Here is an 18,371-nt window from a genome sequence, read left to right as displayed (position 1 = left end):
TGTTCTCGCTGCCGTTTGTCATCAGACTTTTGCAGACAACATCTTCTTCCCTACAGCCTGTTTGTTGTTCAACGCACTGCAGGCTAATTTTAGACTCAATGTGCACACATGGCTGCTGACAGAGATGTGTGTCTGCTTATGTGTATGCGTGTGTGTGTGTGTGTGTGTGTGTGTGTGTGTGTGTGTGATACGCTTGTAAGAGGAGAGAGAAAAGAAGGGATTAATTGGTTTCAGCAAAAAAAAAGAAATCTGCAGATTGAGCTTTCACTGCCTGTCAAACATATTTTTATGTTCAAATGTGTTTTATCATTCAGCTCTAGTGCATCCCAAGGGTGTTTGATGGGGTCGAGGTAAGGGTTCTGTGCAAGCTCCACACCAAACTCATTCAAGCCTGCTGAAAATGGCCTTTTCTTAAACTGTTCCCATTCCATTGCGTACAATTATCGCAAATATCTTTCGAAGATGACCAATTGAGGGATCAATGAGTCAATTTATCAATGAATTGATTGATTAAGAGGTGTGACCGCAGCTACCTATCCACCCATTTGTCACACTCTAACCACTTGTTCCAAAATAAGATGTCTTGATTATTCATAAGCTGCAACACATTTCTTATTCCCACATATTTTAAACAGTGAAATGTCATCCTTCAAATCCCAGTACCATGCATCAAAGAAACGTTGGCCTTTGTGATTTTACTTTAGACAAAGTATTCTGCTCACTTTTTATATTCGTCATCCCCGCAGGTAATAAGTTAAAATCATTTCCTGAGCTTGCAATTACCTTTCACATAATGTGCCGGGAACGAGCAACTCCAGCGCTACTTCATTGCATGGCATTGTGACTAAATCAATGATTCAATTTCTTTTTGTCCGCTGCTTTTCATATTTCAGATTCACGTTTCTTACTTTCCCTTCACATCTTTCTCCTTCTTCTCTTAAACCGCATGTGTGTATGTGAAAATGGGGGTTGCTACTTGTTTCCATTTAGAGAACAAGAGAAGCTTTATTCAAATTCTAAACCAGAAAATTGTGTGTCGCCGTCAACATGATCATGATAATGAGACACAAGACATGTGACACAAGACGCACTTTGGCCTGGTCGTCAGTCAGTTGCAGTGTATGTATGAACAAACAACCAGTCACACTCTTGTACACACTGTCACTGAATTTCCCCCTTTTTATAGGCTTTTTGGACTGACACAATCTTTAGTAGCAAAACCTCAAAATGAAAGGCGATGAACGATCCGATGATTTTGTGCTAGTTTACAGTCTAGAAATTTGGGTCAAATTCCAACCTACAACCTCAGGGGCATTCCTCTTCATACGAATCATTACAGCGCACACTGATGGTTTGTTAAAATGTCAAAACATCGTTTGTATCTTCAGTCGATAAAGGAGGCTACATTGACAAAACCTATAGGGGGCACTACATTAACGTTTATTGGCCTCTCCGCTCCCTTTCCCTCTAGTATAAGGGTGCCCTTATGGCTCGTTATCGTGATATTCTTGCTTCTTCTCCTTTCACTTATCTTCACGCCCTTCCTCACACCCCTCTGAGCTGTGTGCCAAAGATGGGGGAGGAGGATTTATCTTTCCTTATGCATGGAGAGAATCATGTCTATTCTGGGAAAGTAGGATGAGATGGAAGGTAAGGGAGAGGAGGGGAGCGTGACGATGTGAAGAAGGTGAGAGAGTTGAAGGTTCTCTCCTCACATGCATTGATTATGAGAAGTTCCTTAAGTCAAGCAGGTGGACGGACGCTCTCACAACGACGAGTAAACATATGCATATGTCGTGTGTCGTTACGCGTGTACTTTGACCAACACACAAACGTCGACTTGAACGCATCCGCATCGAGAGGATACAGCTGCAAACCCGGCAGTTCAAGCGCGGGAATTCCTAATGAGGCGTTTTAAATGATGAATGCATTCTGCTGGCACTCACATGGCTGCAGATGGGAGGGAGGATGGCGCCGGCCGAGGCTCTCAAGCCAGGCTGCAGCGCCACTGTGACAAAACGAAAAGACCAATGTGACTAATAAACTGAAATATTTTAATTGTGCTTCCACTTGAAGCTTACTGCAAAACTGACGCATAAAGTAAAAGAGAATCAAAGTGTTTAATCAAACCAATCAAACCGCTTTACGATAGCATATAATACAAATCGACATAGATGGGCAAACGGAAATTAACATTGACGTTATTGTCATTATACTCTTTTCAAACTGCTGCTAATTTCCCACATTGAACGTCTATATCTGTGGGAGCAACAACTATTCCTGGAGTTTAGATAGAAACCTTCTCTGCCTCTTATCAAATCAGGTCCAGTCTATTTATATAGCCCTTAATCACAGAAACGTCTCAAAGGGATTCACATGGCCACAGTTGACAATTATTCTCAACATCTCCTGATCTGTGCCTGAATTGAACCTGCAGTGACTAGTGCATGCAAGGTACCTAAATGTAATACCGGAGTCTTTTGTAAATTAATTCCTCGATGTCAGCGGCTATGCAAAAAAAAATTGTCAATGATTCACCCGTCCCTAACTCAACCTATTCCGACCATCACAGGTAAAAGTAGTAATGTGGGCTTGCTCACACATCACAGCACAGGGGGGACATAAAGGTGGCACAGCAGCATAACAGAAGCTGCAGGAGGATTTCCAAAGGTTGGGTGGCTGCTGCCCCAGTGCGATAACACCCTGTTTTGACTGAGCTTTGCAAACAGGTTTGCACTGGAAGGGAGATGTCTTATCTCCCGTTTCCTTCTCCCACACAACAGACACCCTTTTGTGGTGACTGCTGTACCCAAATACAGCAAAACAACAGTGGCAAGCTAATAACAACCTTTAGCATTGAACAAAGAAAGCAACAACCACGCACAAAAAGAGCACACAGAATTAATTTGCGAGACATATTCTTGTAACTACGCTGAGCTACACTCTAGGTCTAACCAGACATGAACTGCGAACAGAAATGAGACACGGCTAGGGCACACTAAAGTGAGGTTGGGAGCTGATTGGATGACATAAGAAGCCGTGGCTTATGACTTTAGATGTAAAATTAAATGGTTGCGTGTTTCCCGCATATGCTGTACATATTTGAGATTAGTGTTCCTCAACATTTATTTAGGTAAGGCAAGTAAGGTAATATTTTGTGATGTAAGACAAAAATTTTCATAAAAATTGGACACACAGGTTTGGAATCGAAGAGTGTTTAATCCTTCTACCCGTCACTGTCATATGTAGATAGATGAATAAGGATACATATTGTACTGTGCATTGTTTTTTGTTTAGATAATCTAACAAATTATCCTGAGGAAGACCAATAAATGTGTCAGAGGAAGATTAAAAGTGACAGACCACAAAAGTGAAGGTACAGCGCTCCACAAAATTACCAGTCCACCCATCAAAGAAAGACCATCCAGCCTCATGAATTACTTTGATGTAGACACATTTCATCAATTAAACACTTAATGGAATTTTGGAATCCATCATGTCTTCCGTTCTTGTGATTTAGTAGTAGTTTAACAGCATTTTGGAATTGCATTTACACATAACATATTTCATATTCATATTATGTAACTTTCTCACACTGAGTCTTATCTGCCTATAACAGACCCATCTATCCAGCCACAAGCTTCTTGTCTATTCACAGTTTGTCCACTCCCACTGATTGTGTGTGCATGATGTTGGCAAGGAAGCTGCGATCACACTGGGTTTGTTCCAAAGTGCTGAGACAGATTTTAATTAGGAAACATACGGTACGATCCTAATCGATACCATCGAACCATTTGAGGTTGTTCAATGGAAAGAGAGGTGTGTATGTGAGTTTGGTGTTCAGCCATTTTTTGTACTGCTTAAGTTGCGAGTGACCAGCCAATCGCAGGCCACATGCAGACAACTAATCATTCCTACCCATACAAAACATATTTAGAGTCTTCAATAATACCAGCCTGATCGAAAGACGACTTGAAAAATAGTGCAAGTGTAAATCCCCTAAAGTGAGTGTTTTGTTCCCAATATCAGTCATTTTGTTCTGCAAGCTAGTGAAGGTGCACACATGGCATATGAGATGTTTTATAATACGACCGGTTGTGTGTGAGCGTGTCAGTGGCTCCTGCTGCTCGCTATGGAGGCAGAGGAAGATCGCGAGAGTGTTTTGCACACAACTGGAGAGTGCAGCACCTGCAATTACGGCGCCAATTATGGTTCATCGATCGCACTTTGCCTAGCTATCATTTCCGTGGTGTGTGTAATTGTGTGGGAGTCAGTGAAGTTCACAAAGCCAGTGTGACTCCCACTTTTGAATGTGTGGTTGACACTTTTGTGCCTCATACGAACTAGTTTTATATTGATTAGATATGGAAAACACTGTGGTCAATGGTCATCGGGTGTCTATTTTCAGTTAATCAAAGAGGTCACCCTTCTTGCATTGAAGGATGACTAATATGCGTGTCTTAACTAGCGAGTGAGTCTCTGTGCTTTGTTATTGGAAAAGTTCCAGGAACGTCCTTCCAGCTTGCGGAATATTGATCAGTGCATTAGTCTATAAGTCAAGTAAGCCAGAAAGACAAACTGTTCCTTTATTGGAGTCATTCTGCATATCAGCCTCCACTCAATGTCTACTGTCAGTCGTACTGCAGTATTGGAGTCATTCTGCATATCAGCCTCCACTCAATGTCTACTGTCAGTCGTACTGCAGTCACCGTTAATCCGACAGAAGTGAGTCCAAACATTTGTAAACATTTTAACTTTTTGCAGGTGGCGCAGCACCCAAATAAACAATATTACAATACAATTTCTCTTGTGGTTGTTTTAACTTTAGATTGTACTCACTTTTGTTGCTATCTGTTTAATTGCTAATGCCAATGTGTTGAGTTATTCTTTGGGCAGAGTAAATTTCCGCACTAACTACTTTACATTCTCGCAGAGTGGCATTTCTTTTAGTGTTGTCCCATACATACAATAAAATACCGATCCAATCCAAGAGACAGATTGTGACCCTGTGTCAGGTTTGAAGACTCCTCATAAAATATCCTGCACTGTGTTAAAAAACAAAAAACAAAGCATTTTTTTGTCATGAAGCAGAAGGCCACAAAGAAGAGGAAAAAAGCAAAATGAAGGACAAACTGGATATTTTGAGAAGCTGATCAATTACACCTCCCATTTTGGCGACAGATGCTATCTGCACTTTGCTTTCTAGCCACAAGTACATATTAAAGTATAAATAAAGTTAAGCATTACCATAACATATACATGATCAATGAGTAATCGTGTTTACTAAATTTCAGTATCTCAGCTCAACTATCAACTCATTTTTAAATCAAAACAATCTTGAATATTGTTTTTTCCAGGCCTAATACATATGCTTACAAAAGAATCCCATACAAAAGGTCAAGGGCATATAATATGCACAGCTTTACATGCAGCCATGTTTTTAGGAAATATCAGTCATTCTTGAGGGTTTTAATTATTATGTTCCACATATTATATAGGCTGAAATAATGTTTCAATCAGAGATTTGATAAAGTAAAAAAATCTAAATGAGTGAAACCATTCCTGATCAAACCTGTGAACTAACGCTAACACTGGTGTCACGCCTCGTACCCAGCCGTTCCTCCATGTTGTCTGTTGTCATGGTTTCGCCCGTGTGCTCGCCCCTCCCCTCCTGTGTGCCCCTGATTAGTTTGATTGTGCTCACCTGCCTCTTGTTACCATGTCATGTATATAAGTCCTGTCTGCCCCCCCATGCCCTGTCGGATCATTGTCTTTCTGTCTTTTTGTTGCTGTTGTCTTGTTGCCGTAATGTCTTCACATCTTTTGTCTCACGTCCCTGTCGGTCAGTCATCTTGTTGGTTTTGGTTAGGAAGTCATGTTAGTTTGTTAAGTCATGTCAGTTTTGCCGAGTCTGTTTTTGAGTTCCTCAAATAAACCCTGGTCCAAGCTGCACTTGGTCGCCCTGCTCCATTCCTCAATCCTGACAGAATGATCCGACCATCACAGCGACCAGCGCTTGGACCTCACTCCACCATCGGCTCCTATCAGCGACACCCGACCCAGTTCCAGCGCCGCAAGACACACGGCCGCCCCCCCGACACAGTTCCGACGGCGCAGATGCTACGGCCGCCACCAGTTCCGGCGGCGTGGATCCAGCGGCCGTCACCCAGTCGGCCTTCGGCGGCGTGTGGCGTGCGGCCACCACCTGAACCAGTTCCAACGGCGCGGATGCTGCGGCCGCCACCAGTTCCGGCGGCGCGGATCCAGCGGCCGTCACCCAGTCGGTTTTCATCGCCGCAAGACACACGGCCGCCCCCCCGACACAGTTCCGACGGCGCAGATGCTACGGCCGCCACCAGTTCCGGCGGCGTGGATCCAGCGGCCGTCACCCAGTCGGCCTTCGGCGGCGTGTGGCGTGCGGCCACCACCTGAAACAGTTCCGACGGCGCGGATGCTGCGGCCGCCACCAGTTCCGGCGGCGCGGATCCAGCGGCCGTCACCCAGTCGGTTTTCATCGGCGCAAGACGCACGGCCGCCCCCCGACAGTTCCGACGGCGCGGATGCTGCGGCCGCCACCAGTTTCGGCGGCGTGGATCCAGCGGCCGTCACCCAGTCGGTCTTCGGCGGCGTGCGACGTGCGGTCCCATCCCGACAAACCTGGCTAGTCGCCAGGTGGCTCCCATGGAACTATATTGTAGCGTTGACTGGCGTTTCGTACCCAGCCGTTTCACCATGTCTGTTGTCATGGTTTCGGTATGGACTTCCAGAGTTGCCGCCGATTGGCGTCAAACTGTCCCTGAGTTTGCCGCCGATTGCGGTCCATGTCCCCGAGTTTGCCGCCGATTGCGGTCCATGTCCCCGAGTTTGCCGCCGATTGCGGTTCAGGTCGCCAGTGTGTGCCGCGATTGTGGCCCTGGCTCCCTGAACGCCACCGGTTGCAGTTCATGTCCCCGAGTTGCCGCTGATTGCGGTTCATGTCCCCAGTGTGTGCCGCTGGTTGCAGTTCATGTCCCCGAGTTTGCCGCTGATTGCGGTTCAGGTTCCCAGTGTGTGCCGCGAGTGTGGCCCTGGCTCCCTGAACGCCGCCGGTTGCGGTTCATGTCCCCGGGTAGCTGCCGATTGCGGTTCTGACTGGCCGCTGAGGCCAATTGGACTGGTGCGCTTCCCCCCTCCCCCCCCGTTTGCTACGTGGGGGTTTCGGTTTTTTTTGGGACGTCGGGGGCCGTCCACTTGGAGGGGGATACTGTCACGCCTCGTACCCAGCCGTTCCTCCATGTTGTCTGTTGTCATGGTTTCGCCCGTGTGCTCGCCCCTCCCCTCCTGTGTGCCCCTGATTAGTTTGATTGTGCTCACCTGCCTCTTGTTACCATGTCATGTATATAAGTCCTGTCTGCCCCCCCATGCCCTGTCGGATCATTGTCTTTCTGTCTTTTTGTTGCTGTTGTCTTGTTGCCGTAATGTCTTCACATCTTTTGTCTCACGTCCCTGTCGGTCAGTCATCTTGTTGGTTTTGGTTAGGAAGTCATGTTAGTTTGTTAAGTCATGTCAGTTTTGCCGAGTCTGTTTTTGAGTTCCTCAAATAAACCCTGGTCCAAGCTGCACTTGGTCGCCCTGCTCCATTCCTCAATCCTGACAACTGGAGCAGTCCTTGGCAGTTGTCTCCACATTTCTTTGCCCGCTTGTTTTCCTGAGCCCAAAAGCAATTTACGGCATTTTGATGGACAGGTCTATTAGCGTAAATGCTGTGCGTGGGTTTCAAGATGTAAGTGCATATGGATCCTGTGGGAGCCTGTGGAGCCGTGCAGAGCACAAGGTGTGGCCAATTGTGAGTGTGTGTACTTGAGTGTTTGGTACTGTATGTGTGCATACGGTCCAGGCTCAGATTTGTAGAGTATGTAATGGGCTATATTGTATTACACTCTGGACTGCCACACTTGACTGCAAACAGCTTTAAGTACTTGCTTACTTTACATTACTACACTCTGAATCTTGCATCTTTGAGTGTTCAAATAATGGATCTTTCAAGACAGCAACTCTTTATCTGGGCATACTTTCTTAAGGCACCTGAACATATTTGGGGCTTGAACCAGTAAATGCTACATAAATACCGCCCAAAAAAAGCACTGAAAGGATTATGTTATTCATACATCACTGCTGTAGTTGAATCATTGCGTCCTGTTAAGTTTGAATCCAGCCGATCATTTTTTACACTATTAATAGGATTGCAGGTGTGCTGAAAGCCGTCCCACCTCACTACTGGACTGGTCACCAGGCATTCGCAGGGCCTATTAAAACTTTGAATACATTTTTGCGTGTTCCTGCAGTGCCATCTATTTTTATGCTAATGCCTCACTATCTTAAATTACGCAAGTGAGCGGCGACTATATATCAAATACATTACCCTGATTAATGTCCATGTAGTAAAGTTATCAATTCACATCTGCTTGTTGAATGCCTTGCATTTGATTTCTCGGGTCCAATTTAATCTTTCTATAGCTGTTATAGGCCCGTTTTATTTCAAATGTACAGAAAAATACTATTAATTGTACCTTAACACAATAGTTTCAAAGTTGGGGTTATAACTATAGGCTGCAAACAACTGTACAGTGGTGAACTGCATGTTTGGCACAGTTGGAATTTATCCCGCTTAATCCACCTCTTAACACAATCATGTTGCAATACTAGAAATCATCAGATTAAAACACAATATAACAGCACACAATGGTGCCACAGACATCACCCAGAGCAGTTCAGAGTAATAATATGTTAAAAATAATATGACATAACAATAATGTAGATGTTACAACTACACAATCTGAAGCAAATATAAAAATCTACCAGGTTAGAGGAACACTCCCATTGCTAATATATCCTGTTTGAATTTACCACAGTTAAATGCTGGTTCCGGTTCATACCTATAGAGAGAGCCATGAGAGGACAAACAAAAACACAAAAGAATAGCAATGCTTGCTTTCCATTGAAGTGCAGGTTAAAAGATGCTCCAGTGAGGGACCCAATGAGTAGTGACCATGTCCACTTTTGTGTCAGGCTAAGCGACATTCAGGGCACTTTGACATTTGTTATACATAAAATGTTGACAGGGACCGTCTTGTATTGATTAAACAAGCCCCTTATTTCCATTTAGAGTGGTAATATCATCAAATTCATGTGACTTGGCTTGGTCGAATGAACGAGGTAACAACTGCAGGATGGTTAGGGTTAGGGAGTGTATCCTCATACACTCCCTAACCATCCAGGAGCCATTAAAATGTGCTGAGGTGCCCTTGAAGTAAAGCATCATACAAACAGGACAACAGCCTTTTAACATGCATTGGACAATTGCCAGCATCAATGGTCCTTTGCAGTTAGATTCCATGATGTCATCTCATGCCTGTTCAAAAATATGCACCCCGGTGACGCGCATGATATTGGGTGTGAAGTTACTCTAACACATGCTTTTCGTGTTTGTGACGTGTGTCATGGTAACAGGTTCAGTGCGTGTTATCCCACTTGCAGTATACTTAGACACCCACCTTTAAATTGAATAAGGTGACGTCGTCCCTCACTTCTTCCTGGCACCGCGTAGTCTGTAAAAGGGATTATTAAATTTATATTAGGGCACAATTGGTTGCACGTTTGGTAGTCACTTGGCTGTTTTAGAGGGTAAACATATAAATACACTGTAAAGAGTAGATTTGATAAAACATATATGAAAATATTACTAATGTGTCCCTTGACAATTAATTTAACATGTTCATTGCTATTTTTAAATTGCTTAATTATAATGATATTTTTTATTCATTTACCAAGTGCGTGTATAAAAATTGGTTTGACGTGTATAAAAACTGGTTTCGAAGTGTATAAAAACTGGTTTCTTAACGTGTATGAGAAAAAAGACAAATAGCCAAACTGACTACACACAGGCAAAATGGAAACAGAAAAATAAGTCTGGAACTGTCTACTTGTGTTCCATTTTATTGATTCATATGTTGAGATATTACTTTAACGGATTAAGTGAGAAAGGGGTAGGAATCTAAAAAGCTCAACTTCCTGGTACTCCTTTTTGAGCATTCTTCGTTGTTTTTTCTGTTTTTTAGTTTTTTTGTTTTCTCTGACTTAAATACAGCATTTTAAAAGGTTATTTATTGTATTTCATTGTTTTGTTTTACCTCTTTTCATGTTGTAAGCATATACATATCAAATCAAATCAAAAAACAATGTTTCTTAATCACAGTGCAACCTTGCTGGTCAAACACATGCATATTAGGCATTTCATAGGCATTTTTAAACTAACGTTATATATTATATGAACCAATTTGTCCTTAGTCATGACATTGTTTAAAAAAATCATAAGAAGAAATTTGCAGCAGATTGGCCGCACATTCATATCACATAATCATGATCACTTTATCTGCTTTAGCTGTTGCACAGGTGAAAAAAGCGCTCAACTACTCTAAAACATAATGAGAACAGAACAGAACAACAGAACAATGAGAATGTGCAATGAAAAATAGTCTCTCATTTTGATGTTACGGATGGGATGCTATGAAGTATTAACAGACCGGTCGAAGGAAACATTGTCACATGGCACAAAGAGGCACGCTCAGTACTCATTGTTTTTCATTTGATCGTTTTAAATTTATGACATGCATATTTTTCATACATAATGTAATTAGGTGTAGGTTTCAGTGTAGGTTAAATATAGATGACAGCGTGTTAGAATTTACAACTTGATGTTACAGAGCTACCATAGTTGCGCAAAAACCAAGGAAAAAGCAAAACATGCATGCAGAGGTAATTTTTATCATGCGAGACCGTCATTCAACTCTGAAACTTTACATAACTCTAGTTGTGCATTCTGTAGAAATGTTGCGTTATTTTTTCCTTGTTGACAATGTGGTGAGATATTCATTTCTATTCGCATCAATGCTTGCCATCACTTTCATTAGTCTATTGCCATTTTGTTGGCAGTGAGCAGAAAAAGTGAATCTAATGAGAGGATGGCTCATAACAGTGGTAGCGAGTTCTCTTCCACCCTCATTGTGCTGCTTTTTTCTCTTCAATTGAATCTTGCTCCATCGCCTGTTCTCTGGATATCTTTTTATGTCTGCAGGCTAATTAATGACAAATTGGATTATAGAGTCATGCTGAACTTTGCTCAAAGGAACGCACTGTCTTCCTCCCACCCCCATTCTCAAATGAGACTGTGATATTGGGAACACTATTTTGACAGATGTGACAATCAGATCACACATGAATTGTTTTGTCAGCAATGCCACCAATCTGTGGAAAGATCACCACTGTAAAGGAGAGTGTGTGTGTCTGCCTGTGCGTGTTTGTTTGTATGTGCACATCTGAGTGCATATGTTTGTGTCAAATCCACATAGAGACTTGTTGCTATGCACAATCTATTTGTCGTGGGAATAAACACATGTCGGTAAGCACGACATGCAAATTGCACAGGAAAGCTGGAAGTAAAGATTCTTGAAAAATCTATTTGGAAAATATGCAAATCATTAAGTGTAATGCAGTCATGTGATTGGTTTTATGTCAATGCTGTTTAGATGTCATACTTTTGGATTATGGGGTCCAAAACCAACAAAAGTATTTTCTTTCTCATTGTACAGTGGAGCCAGTTACGGTTGATTGCAAGCTATTCCAGAGTGCTGTTCAACCTCTATTTAATTTGCATTTAACACCATTTTTTTTACATACATAGAAGGGCAAAAAGTTCAAGGACGATAGTCACATAACTTAGGTTTTATGTGATATGCAGACATCTTGACGTCTATTTTTTTTTTTACAATTTTAGAAGAGAACTTTTTGTTGAAATTCTAAACCATCTGTCTTCTGGAGTGATGGCGTTTCCACTGTATTAGATTGGAAACAAACAACATACTGTGATTACATAGGATTTTGTGTGTGGGGGGGGGGGTGATTGAGTTATAGGTCCCTATGGGAAACCCATCTCTGTTAGTCCAGGATTATGTGTTTTTTGGAGGAGAAGTGGATAGATAATCCTTGGGGCTGGGCTGTTAATGAAGCGAGACATGATTAGACCACAACCAGATGAACTAACTTCTGAGTTGATCCCTTCCGAGGTCAACTATCTTGACATCTTGTTTTTAACAGAACCAATAAGTTCAGTTCAGTTGTTTGTTTTCCCCTGTATTACTTTGATTGGCGTCATTGTCTAACATAACATCAATTTATCTTTGATTCTCACGCCAGCTGAGAGCTGTTTCTATTATTTTAGTTACACTTAGCTGTAAGATTGAGGTTAGACACAATGGAGGGTACACCATTGTGTTCCACAACAAACTACAACCACAGTCATAATCATGTTGATAAATTACTCAAAACTAAGCATGATTTTTTTTTAAAGGTCTCATTGTGGTACAGCATGGATGCAATTACATTCTGCAGTAGCCATAATCTTGTGCAGATACTTTCTTGGTCATCCTCAAAGATTGTGTTGGAGCATCACTATGAGGGAGAATCAGCAGTAGAGGGGTAGGCGGGTGTAGGAGTGCTGTATGTTTGCGCATTGCATTATGGGAACGAAAGGGGATGGGAGCAATGTGAAGAGATTTACAGTGCTGTGCTCAAGCTGCAGAGATGCTAAAATAGCAGTCGGTATGGTGTTAGCAGCTGATGCAAAGCTGTGAGGACAGACACAACACGAGCGGGTCGACACACTTCACCTAGGAGGTTTTTCACAGGATAGATCTTTTTTAAGTCAGAAGATGTGAGCGAGGGCAAACCGGGTCTTTAATTAAGCATCAGCTTTAATCTGGAGGAGAAGGAGAGCTGATGTTGAGGGATGATGAAGGGTGAGGCTCATTTCATAATCGTTCTCGTTATATCTGTCTCGTTTATAACTGCTGTGCGCGTGCCCATATGGATTTATGTTTGCAACACTAAAAATCTTCTCAGCCACGTTGCGGTGATCTCTCAACAGCCACCTATGGTCGAGCTCAGCTTCCAATTCTGGTCAAAAATGTGTTGTCTGTTTTTACAAGATTATAGAAAGTGATGGTCATTGTGGGAAATTGTCCAAATGCACTCCCTCTGTCATTGCAAGGCATTGGATTCATATAGTTTTCACGTGGTTTATATTGAAGTTGAAGGTGTGTCTTGTGTCAGAGTCTGCTGTGATAGTAATAATCATGTCCCGTCATGTTTGACATCTTTCCTGTCCACCTTTGGATTTGTAGGATGTCACTGATTAAGCAGCAGAAAATGTGTGCACTTATTGCATCAGGTGAGGAGCTTTCTGTTTTTAATAAACTGAGTTAATAAAAACAACCCAAGAAAATGAACTTTGTCTTGCTTTGTAAACATAGCTCCAACATCGATAGTGACATTCTGTTTATGTGCAGCTCGTATACAATGCCACCCATCCAACCAATTTCTGTACCGCTTGTATACAATGCCATCCATCCAACTAATTCCTGTACTGCTTGTCTCCACGGGGGGTCGCGGGCTGCCACAGTATCGGTTTTTCATATTTTACCATCTGAATTCTGTCGCCTCAAATGCAATAAAACAAATGGTTCAAATGTTAATAACTGAGATGGAGGGCAAAGTTAAAATGTCATTTTGGCTTTCTGTTTGCAGGTCCAGGAATGGCTATGTCTCAACTGTCAGATGCAGAGGGCTCTTGGCATTGATATGACCACACCTCGTTCAAAGAGTCAACAACAGATCCATTCGCCTTCCCATCAAGCGAAACCTCTTGTCCAGCCTCAGCAGGCTGCACCTCAGCCAACACAGCGAGAGACTGCAGCACAGCCCAAACCTTTGGCACACAGCCAGCCCGCCCAGCAACAGCAGCCGCAACAACCACAGACTCAACTCTATGGCCAGAATCAGTCCTATCCTCAGTCACAGTCATATTCACAGTCCCAAGCATACCCCCAACCCCAGACATACCAACCGTCCCAGCAATATCCTCAGTCCCAGCAGTATCCCCAGGCCCAGGAACATCCCCAGGGCCAACAGTATCCACAGTCCCAACAGTATCCCCAGTCCCAGCAGTATCCTGAGCCCCAGCAGTACCCCCATTCGCAGCAGTACCCCCAGTCCCAGCAGTACCCCCAGTCCCAGCAGTATCCAAAGTCCCAGCAGCATCCCCAGTCTCAGCAGTATCCCCACTCGCAGCAATATCCCCAATCTCAACAGTATCATCATTCCCAGCAGCATCCGCAGTCTCAGCATTATCCCCAGTCTCAACAGTATCCCCAGGCTCAGCAGCAGCCCTACCAACAATCCCAATCCGGACCCCAGGCTCAGCAGCAGCTTTACCAACAATCCCAATCTGGGCCCCAGGCTCAACAACAGCCTTACACACAGTCCCAATCTGGACCCCAGGCCCAACAACAGCCTTACACACAGTCCCAATCCGGACCCCAGGCTCAACAACAGCCTTACACACAATCCCAATCCGGACCCCAGGCTCAACAGCAGCCATACCAACAGTCCCAATCTGGACCCCAGGCTCACCAGCAATCTTACCCAGCATCCCAGTTTGGACCCCAGGGTCAGCAGCAGCAGCAGCAGCCTTATCCACAGTCTCAGTCTGGTCCCCAGGGTCAGCAATATCCACAAACTCAGCAGTATCCACAGGCTCAGCAGCAGCCTTTTCCACAGTCCCAGTCAGGGCCTCAGACACAGCCTCACAGTTCACAAAGCTTACATAGTCACGCATCTTCCAGTGGTCCCCAGATCCAGACAGGTCCTTCCCATCAGGGAATGAGGTCTGACACGTATTCCCAGAAAGATCTAAGAACTGCTGGAGGTTCTGCAGGAGGTCCCAACCAACCTGGTGGTCCGAGAATTCCCCACCCTGGTGCTGTACCCCTCCCTGGCTTGACAAAAGCACCGTCCCAGCCTGATCTAGGTCGTGGCTCTCCCATGCACCAGTCTATGGCACGGCATCATGACCACACCAGAAGCGCTGGCTCCTCTCCAGCTCACAAGCCACAGAGTCAGGCCCATCCTCCTGCCCAGGATGGACTGACCAAGCTATTCGGCTTTGGAGCATCCTTACTCAACCAAGCGAGTACTCTGATTAATGTGGACCCTTTACCAACCTCTTCCGCGCATCCCAGTCCCGCACGAGGCAAGGTGGTATTCACTAATGCGGCCCCTGACAATAAGCAGCCACAACAAGGGGTCTCAGATGCCAAACCATTTGGCATGGGGGGTTCTCATGGTCCGACTCCACTGGGCGGTCCTCGTGCTCCGGCCCAAACGAGTGGCCCTCAACCTCCAATCCAAATGGGTGGCCCCCATGCACCTAGTCAAATGGGGGGTCTCAATGCACCAAAGCAACAGCAGCAGACTGTAGCCCAACAAGGAATGCCACAACAGCAGTCCCTTCAACAAAAAGACCCACAACAACCTCAAGGGCAGCAGCTTCGACAAATGCATGGGCAAAAGGCGGAACTAAACCAGGAGCCGGCGACGGCTCCCACCGCAGCTCTGCAGCCAGCGAAGCCCAAAGTGAACTGTCCTCTTTGTAAAACAGAGTTGAACATCGACAGCTCTGACCCACCCAACTACAACTCATGTACGCAGTGTCACACTCAAGTGTGCAACTTGTGTGGCTTCAACCCTACACCACATCTGGTTGAGGTAAGGAGAGCAACAAATTAATGCGATACAGCCTGCACAAAATATCTCACACACTGAAATAAATGTGGGTCCATCAAAACAAAAGGAAAATGAGGAAGTAGCAAAGAAAGAAAAATCCTCCTAAGGAAAGGTCACATAATAAAGAAAATGAAAGGCGGAAGATCAGCGTAAAGGGGCAATCTCAGTGCGTTACCATCCACTGATGGAAAAAATATTCCAAATTGAGAGCAGAAGCATTTAACTTGTGCAGACAAGCAGATTGAAAACGACATGTTTGCTTTGAGGCGGCATGAATCCTTCAGGGTCTTTGGGGAATACAGTTGGTCATGCTACTGTACTGTGCTAGTGCCTAGAGATAAACCTCAATATGATCCACAAAGTTATATTTAGCAACTACAGCTGGCTGCTAATTTTATTTCGATCAAGCGTGTATTTTTACTGTGTGAGTGTCTGTGTGTGAGTGTGTGTGTGTGTGTGTTGTATAGCTCAAGAAAGAAAACAGGACGATAGACAACAGCATTACAACAACACAGAAATACATGATAACCTACTGTACATGCAGACCAGGAAACACCCATATTTATTTCTACCCGAGATTGGGTTATTATTATTATTATTATTTTGATTAATGCCATGTTCTACCAGTTATCTGAAATATAAATCTGCTTGATTTATTTTAAACTAAATCATCTGCTCATTATCATGGTGCCCTCTGGCTCATTTCTACAAATGCTATGATTCGGTCATGAAAAATACTGACCATAAACAATTTATTACTTCTACTCTTCTCTGTATTAATTCTCCATTATTTGCACCGATGCAAATCCGATACAAATGTGATTTAAAAAGTAAAATAAATAATTAAGATGCAAATCCGATACAAATGTGATTTAAAAAGTAAAATGAATAATTAAATGGAACCAAAAGTTCACTGGTAATTGGTGCTTTATTTTTGAGGCTACATGTTGCACACAAAAAGCTGGAAGTGATAAAAGCTGGATACAAGGGATGGAAAATTATTTGCATTATTTCAAAAATAAATAGTAGACGAAAACACGGACACACAGTAGCTTACTGTTTACAACATTATGTTCATCGATAAAAAATGTAACGCTCTAAGATGACGGTGCAGATGACTGGCGGTTTGCAAAAGACAAGAACACTGTGTGACAGCAAAACACTTGATTTCTCAATAATTCATGGCAGTTTTTGAAATATAAATAGTGGGAAAGATTAAATATGTAAAAGGTGGTGGTGTCTCCTGAAACAGCAAAGTAGAGAGTCACTGGGTTCACTGGGTTTCATTTGGCTGGCTATTTGGTCCTTATTCCTGACTTTAGCAGTTTTCTGTAAATAAATTAAAAAAAAGACACCAACCCTATGAATGAATTCTCCAGAATAGATTTCATTTTCGTCAACAAAACACAGCAAAAAAGGCTTTTCCGGTAAATAATGCATGACCTTAAATGGTGCAATTCATCGCCGTCGTAGAAGCTGTTCAAATGCCAATAAAACGACAAATAGAAATGATGACGCACACGTACGCTGCATAAGCAGGTGTTGGTGACTGACTGAATGAGGCCATTTGTATGGACCAGTCTGTCACTCTAGCTTTCACAGCCATTGCCGGTGCTGTCTTACCAATTATTACTGCACCAGCCCTACCAACCTGAGACACCATCTTATCATTTGTGTGTGTTTTTCTTGCCCCACTTTTGTAGCTCTAAGCTAGTGTTGACTACATTTGCATTTGTGTTCTCCAACAATAACCAGCCACTATCCTGAACATGCATAGAGTACCTGTAGGGGGCCACAGAAATTTTAGACCATGCAACAACATCACATAGTGACTGAGCATTAAATCCAGCCCTTGAATACAAATACATGATAAGACGAATGAGAAGAAGGCAAAATATTTCCGTCCTACAATTGCTGAAGGGTGAGCAGCAGTATTTGGAATGACACGCAAGCGTCCACTGTGGCGACTGATGTGCAACATAGACAAGGATCCCAATTAAAAATTAACAAGAAGAGATGAAATCACCATTTCAAAATACGGGTGGACAGATCGAGTTAGAATGCAATGAATCATGCTCCCACATTTAGAAAGAACCCAGAACAAAAAAAAACAAAAAAACGAGCAGTAGCCAAACCAGAAAGCTGCTCCTAATGGACCAACGCTTCGCTCCACTACTTCAGGACATCTCGCTACAATTAATAATACAACAACTCCACATACTTTCCTTTACTGTCTTGCTTCACAACTTTATCCAAACTCAACTTTATTTTTAGAGTATTTAAAAATACCACAACTTAAACAGTGTAGTGTATAAAGATCAATCATAAAACATAATACAAGATTATTACTACAATAATAATAATAATAATAATAATAATAATAATAATAATAATAATAATAATAATAATAATAAGTGTTATTCAAACCTCTTCCTCACTTAACTCTACTTAACTGAAGTGCTACCAGCCACTCCATATCTCCTCTGAGATGCCATCTTTGCTGCGGGGACATCAACTGGCAGTAGTTCCTCATGGCTGTAGGTGGAGCAAAAAAGGTAAAAGGTATAGAATGCCATGCCCAGACGATACCTTGCACCAAAAATAAATGGCACAATGGGGCAAAATGCTATGAAGAAAAAAACAAAGAAAGAAAAAATAGAATTAACAATTTTAAAATACCACACCAGATTCCTATTTTTTTCATTGGAATATTT

The 18,371-nt window shown here is 43.1% G+C and overlaps 1 protein-coding gene across 3 annotated transcripts in view; it reads left to right on the top strand.

Moving 5' to 3' along the window:
* Window positions 1–18,371, top strand: part of bsna (bassoon presynaptic cytomatrix protein a) — a 70,160-nt gene that overhangs the window by 13,635 nt on the left and 38,154 nt on the right. For 2 of the 3 annotated variants that reach the window (XM_085913317.1, XM_085913325.1), the window contains exon 3: window positions 13,621–15,639. In XM_085913317.1, coding sequence (XP_085769443.1) covers window positions 13,621–15,639 — 2,019 coding nt within the window. The remainder of the gene's footprint in view (window positions 1–13,620; window positions 15,640–18,371) is intronic. The other variant, XM_085913333.1, reaches the window with a different exon arrangement.

The sequence above is a fragment of the Syngnathus leptorhynchus genome, chromosome 1, assembly GCF_054491065.1.
Source record: "Syngnathus leptorhynchus isolate UIUO chromosome 1, UIUO_Slep, whole genome shotgun sequence".
Classification (NCBI taxonomy): domain Eukaryota; kingdom Metazoa; phylum Chordata; class Actinopteri; order Syngnathiformes; family Syngnathidae; genus Syngnathus; species Syngnathus leptorhynchus.
Note: the sequence above shows the minus strand (reverse complement) of the source record. Positions and strands in the feature narration are given on the sequence as shown.